Source organism: Gallinula chloropus (assembly GCF_964237585.1).
Source record: "Gallinula chloropus genome assembly, chromosome: 12".
Lineage (NCBI taxonomy): Eukaryota > Metazoa > Chordata > Aves > Gruiformes > Rallidae > Gallinula > Gallinula chloropus.
This window is the reverse complement of record NC_140097.1, coordinates 9,822,089-9,828,235: the sequence shown is the minus strand read 5'-3', so window position 1 is coordinate 9,828,235 and position 6,147 is coordinate 9,822,089. Positions and strand designations below refer to the sequence as shown.

At 43.8% G+C, this 6,147-nt stretch overlaps 1 protein-coding gene across 1 annotated transcript; it reads left to right on the top strand.

Annotated features, from left to right (window-relative positions):
* Window positions 1–2,665: 2,665 nt before the first annotated feature.
* KCTD6 (potassium channel tetramerization domain containing 6) lies at window positions 2,666–5,758 on the top strand (the record flags this gene model as incomplete). The annotated part of the gene is made up of 2 exons (XM_084269652.1): window positions 2,666–2,692; window positions 3,884–5,758. 2 exons carry the CDS (start codon window positions 2,666–2,668, stop codon window positions 4,568–4,570), a joined length of 714 nt encoding a protein of 237 aa, XP_084125778.1. The 3' UTR covers window positions 4,571–5,758.
* Window positions 5,759–6,147: the final 389 nt, after the last annotated feature.

Here is a 6,147-nt window from a genome sequence, read left to right as displayed (position 1 = left end):
TGTCATCTGTTACCTGCCCTCTGGACATGAGGAGACACGTTAGCGAGGCTGTCCTTGGGTGCGGGTGTTGTGTGACACAGGGACAAGAACTGGCTTGATGCTGCCCATCCTGGGGTATGGATGGAGTGAGTGTCTGCCCACCCCCACCCCTGCATCACTGTATTTCATTCAGGAAAAATCTAAAGCATCCTTGAAAGGGAATATGTCACAAAGGGCGTGCATCTCACCCTTGTGATAAGGTTTGCTAGTCCTTATTGCAGGATAGACCTAAACAGAACTGTTTTTTGCCTGTGAAGGTGTCTGGAAATTCAGAGCTCCCAGGCTGATGAGGGAAGCAGCAGGTAGTTGTTATCACACTCGGGCATTTTGGTACAGCTTCCCAGAATCATCCCCTCCTGTTGTGCATCTCGCTGCAGCGCTGCCTTTGCCAGGGAGGTTGGTGCGTGCCTGGTGATTCCGGGTCCTTACACAAAGGTCAGTGAGACTTCTTGATGCCACTTACATGTTGAGGGCTGGGTTTGTTTCAGCTAATTGCTCTCATAAATCATTCACTCTGGTGTTACATGTCAGTGCTGTGATCAAAGATTATTTCATGTCCTCATACAGACAGGCAGTATCATCTGTTTCTTTTCCTGATAAAGCCTCAGTTCATCTGTAGCGTGCGCTTAGGTGCTGACCAAAATGACATAGTATCTGTCCACCAGTTTAAATAACTCTGATGGACAGCTGTCTGTCTTTAAAACATTCTGAGTATATAATTCCAGTTAATTTTATTAAGACTGCAAACCTTTTCTGTCCTGGTTACCAGTGAAGTTTCCATCTGGCTGCACCATTTCACTTACAAGTGAATGTCTCCCTCAAATATCACAATCCTGTACCAGTCTTTCTCCACTGTTTTAATGAGCTGGCATGTAATAGTTACCAGAAGAACACCTGTAAGGGCTGGAATTTAAAAAGTCTGGGCTGTGCATAAAAGTTAGTGAGCTGTACTTGAATGACAATTCCATATGAAGAAAAAAAAACCCAACCTGAATGAATTTATTTCTTGATTTGTGAGCAGTTAAAAAAAATAATTACAGAGGTTGGCAAAAGAGCTGGCATTCCAGGTTTATCTGCTGTCGGAGGGGTGTGCTTTAATGTACTCTCTTGAGGCATGTTCCATCTCTAATTTGTAAAAATAGGATCCTGGTATGACTAGTTTGGTATCTTAGACCTCCTTCATCCTCTGGTGTCTGACCTCATGGTTTTCATATACTGACTTGATGCTTTCTGCTCTGTCGTACATCTGAGATGCAGCTGAGGTGCTGCTGGGCTTGATGCTGTTGTGCCTGGGCTGTGTGTTAGGGCAGGGTAGCAGAGCCCAGGGAGGTGGGATGTGCTGCTTGTTCTGTGGTGAGAGAGACCGACCTCATTTGCTGGGAATGAGAAGGGCAAGTAATCTTTTTGGTTGGGAATTAACTGTGAACCTTCAGTTGTTTTGGAACATAGGGCTCAGGCTCAGCTAAATCATCTAGCTGGGTGAACATGCCCTGAAGTTTGCTAGTAAAGAAGATGGGAGTAGAAGTCTCTGTAACTGTGTGGTCTTTGAGATGTAAAAATAAACAAAGCTGAGAAGCTGTACCCTACTTAAAGCAGACTGACCTAAATTTTCAGCACTTCTAGCAGAGAGGCAGGCTCTGGGTAGGGATAAAGGCTTGCTGATGACTGGCTTCTCTGCTCAGGCATTGCTTGACATGGTCAACAGGCCGCTTTTGGAGAACCTCCCCTGGTGTCTGGGGCCATTGCTTTCCGCCTCCTCGAGTTGCACAACCCAGGCTGTGGGTTTCCCTTGCTGCACTCACATGGAGAGAGTCCCCTTGTTATGCAAGTCAGCAGTTCAGCATCTTCTGGGAAGTCATGGCATGAGCCACTTCTCAGATTGCTTTTGTTGGAGCGTTGCTGACAGCGTGCTTGATGCCCTCTGGTTTCTCCCTACAGAGGTGTATGTGTCTGTGAAGTCCGCTCGTACTCCGCAGGTGAATGCTCTTGCTATCAATTGCAGTTCTCCACTACTGAATTATTAATTCTGCAGTGAGATGATTTTTTTTTTTCTTACTCTTCATTGACTTTCATGCTTGGTTTATTCTTCTGTGCAGTCTGAAACTGGAGCATGGGAATTTTGAGTGAAATTAACAGATCACGTGTATGACCTCAATGGTGGCTAAATAAACTTCTTTTAATTGGGAAAAGGACATCTGTCTCTCAGTGTGCTCACAGTTTCCCAGGTGAAAGGTAGTCTGTTTGGGGATGTGTGTTATCCTCAGAGGCACACTGCTTGTTTTTTAACAAAACTGGGGTGGTCAGACAGCTGGTGGAGTGATTACCTGTGTGCTCTGGAGGCAGCCCTGTGGGTAGCATGAAGGGAAAAGAAGAGAGAAGCTCCTTTGTAGATTCTCCTGCTAATGTGGTTTTGTAGCTGAATGCTCTCCTGGCAGAGTGCCTGCTTTTGATTAGAAAGCTTTCCACTTGTTGTTCTTGTAGGTACTGACGGTCTGCCATGTTTTGTTTTTTGTCTTGTGTTTTTGTGTGTGCTTTTTCCTGCAGGGAGATAACAAGAGGTGAACTGCGTATCCTTTCAGCAGCCTTTTGTTAAACTTGGAATACCACGGTTCAAGCAATTGAACAGATGGATAATGGAGACTGGGGATATATGGTGAGTGTGCGCTGCGTGGTGCAACTGGGCTTTCAACATCCTGCAGTAAGAATCTGTCCAGATCTGGCTTGTGTAGATCCAGAGCTTCAGTCGTGTGTGTTACGACAACATACGTTCTCTGTAGCGCTTCACTGTGCATCCTGTTTGTGGGGAGAGCTCAGGCACTATTTTTTAGGTATCATCAGTGAGTACTTAACTGATGCCTTAAGCTCACTTGTCACTGTTTTCCTAACACACAAAGGCTGAAAGTGCTCCCTGCCTGTAATTTGAAGGACTTTGTAATTTCATTTATAAAGAAAAATATTTTTCCTTGTAAACCCTGTTTCAAACTAGACAAACGCATCTCGTTTTTCTCCTCTTCCCTCTCTCTAAACATTCTGCTGCCGTGCATATGTCTCGCTTTTCTGGCTGGCCTCAGTCCTGGTTGTTAGGGTTGGTGGCCAGATGGGATTTATGTTCCTTTCTCTCTTGCTTCCTCATGTGCTATCTGGAAGCTGATGCAGACTGGCTTGTGCTCTGCTCCTTCTCTTCTATGCAGCATGCTAATTTGCTAATAAATATTTCTTTTTAGAGGTAAAAGCTGAAAAGTTCTTTTCTGTTTGCTTGTTTTAATGATGCCTTTAACCAGTGAATGGATTATTTTGATTGTGAACTCTTGGTCCTGTGTCTACACTCGCACTGTCATCCTCTTTTGAGGGAGAGAGAGTGGCTAAAAACCTGTTCAGCTGATATTTTCCACGTGTTTTGTTTTGGTTTTTTGGCTTCTTTCTTTTTTGCTTTAGAACGAGGGACAGATTGTGAAAGTAAGGAACACTGACGGGCCTCATTCAGACTAACTTGTTCTTCAGGAAATCTCTCTGTTCTCATTTCCTCATCTGTAGAATAGGAAAAAACTTGTTGCCCAAATGCAAAACTTGCTTCTGTGACAGTAGCTCAGTTGTTCAGATTTCTAAAGCGTTCTGGAAGCGTGTGTTCTGAATGCCAAGTGCAGTCCTGTCCAGTTGCCAGTTGTGCCCTGTTGCTAGGTGGCTTGGATTTGTTCGGGTTTAAACACCGCTTAAAGGCTTCGAATGGGAGAAGCTTCACTCTCCAGAGCCCGCAGTTTCCAACTGGTGTTTGCTGTGTGTGTCAGTGAGGTGACTGAATCTTCTTGTGGTGGCTTGATCAACTCTGCAATTTCTCTCTTTCTAGATGACTGATCCAGTCACGCTAAATGTGGGTGGACACATGTACACGACATCCCTCACAACTCTAACGAGATATCCTGACTCAATGCTTGGGGCCATGTTCAGGGGAGACTTCCCCACTGCCAGGGACTCTCAGGGCAATTACTTTATTGACAGAGATGGACCACTTTTCCGTTATGTTCTTAACTTTTTAAGGACCTCAGAGCTCACTTTGCCACTGGACTTCAAGGAGTTCGACCTACTTCGGAAGGAAGCGGACTTCTATCAGATCGAACCGCTAATTCAGTGTCTTAATGACCCCAAGCCGCTGTATCCTGTGGATACCTTTGAGGAGGTGGTGGAGCTGTCCAGCACCCGGAAGCTTTCCAAGTACTCCAACCCGGTGGCTGTAATCATCACGCAGCTCACTATCACGACGAAAGTCCATTCGTTACTGGAAGGCATTTCAAACCACTTCACCAAGTGGAATAAGCATATGATGGACACCAGGGACTGCCAGGTTTCCTTCACCTTCGGGCCGTGCGATTACCACCAGGAAGTGTCGCTCCGGGTCCATCTGATGGAGTACATCACAAAGCAAGGCTTCACGATCAGGAACACCAGGGTTCATCATATGAGCGAGCGTGCCAATGAAAACACAGTGGAGCATAACTGGACTTTCTGCAGACTGGCACGGAAAACAGATGACTGATTCTGACTCCACAGGAGCCGCTTCAGTCATTAGCACTGCATCAGGACAGTAAACCTGAGAGAGTCTGGATTTTGACTAAAGCAACAATGTGGGCTTTTTCTTTCTTTTTTTTTTTTTTATACAACTATTTATTGTTTATCAGTGAGGACTGGAGGAGTTACGTTCTCTAGCAGCTCTGTCCTTTCGTCCTGTTCACAAAAAAACATGCATGTGCCTGTTCAGTCAAGACACCTTTTTGTTTGAAAGAGGGAGTCCCAGAATTAGTACAATAGGGTGTTTTGTGTCATTAACACAATTCTCTGACGCAACTTAAAGTGCTAAAATTACCTCTGTCTAAATGGTTTCTAATCCATCTAATGCTATGATACTGGGAGCAAGAAACAAACAGAATTTCAGATGCAGTTGGGGAAAAGCTGCTATCATGTAGACTAATTTAGTTTCTAAATCAATAAACAGTATTGTAATATTCTAGGAAAACAAATCCCACCCTTTAAAAGTACTTGATAAGTACACTTTCTTACAGTTATGACAACTGTTTCTTTCTATGCATATAAATCAAGCAACCAAATATTATCTGTAGCCATGGAAATATGATTAGAAATATTTATATTGGATTCTAAAGGCAAAATGTCCCTGTGGTAGAATTCATATTTTTAATGCCTGGTGCAATATTATTCCCAAGTGTAATGCCTGCCAGCAAGAAGCTAATAAAAATGTGAAATACCAAATATTATTCTGGTTTTTTTTTTTTTTTTCTGTTTGTCTTCTAGAATTCTAAAAGTTAAAAACCCAAACCCACCCAAAACCTGCTTTTCCATTCTGCAGAGTAGTTCAGATGCTCTGGTAGGGCTCCATTCTCCTCCACTGCTGATGTACTTTGTTCCTTTTTATCTTAACCACTTGATTCAGCCATCCGCATCATAGAAGAAGCTTGTGTTTTGAAAACTGCATTATGACTAACGGAAGGATGGCATGTATTTGTACTGGGTAAAGGGATATGCAGAGTCTAAATACTTGTAGCTGTTTAAGTAGTGTTGTCTGGTTTATCACTAAGATATATATATATATAGTCACTAGAGAAATAATTTTAACTGTGGAGTGCTGTTTCTGGTGATGTTTGAGTCACAGCACTCAAGTCCTGTGGTTTTACCCAGGTTTGATTAGCTGTTTCTGCTTATTGTGGGCACTTTTCATAGTTACTAACAGAATTTCTGGTTATGGTGTAACTCGGATGCTTTTGGGAGTAAGAGGGTTGATACTTGTTTTGGTCCCATTCTCCTGTGAAGTTCTTGTTCAGGTGTCCCTTACCACAGGGCTTTGCTCTCTGGGCTGTGCCTGCCGCTGCTCTTTGGGGATGTAAAAGGGGGTCTGGATTTCTATGGCATTCTTGAGGTGGGAACTCTTCATCCCACCCCTTGCTCAGAAGGCCTGTCTCAGGGATGTGTTTGTCATATTTTGTCTCCCCCCTTCGTACATTGTAGGGGTTTTGACTTTTGTAATAGAGGCAGTAAGAGCTTTGTTCTTCCAATGAGGGGGAAGAAAAGCTGAGCTGATTGAGCTCAGGAAAAGTGGTTGTT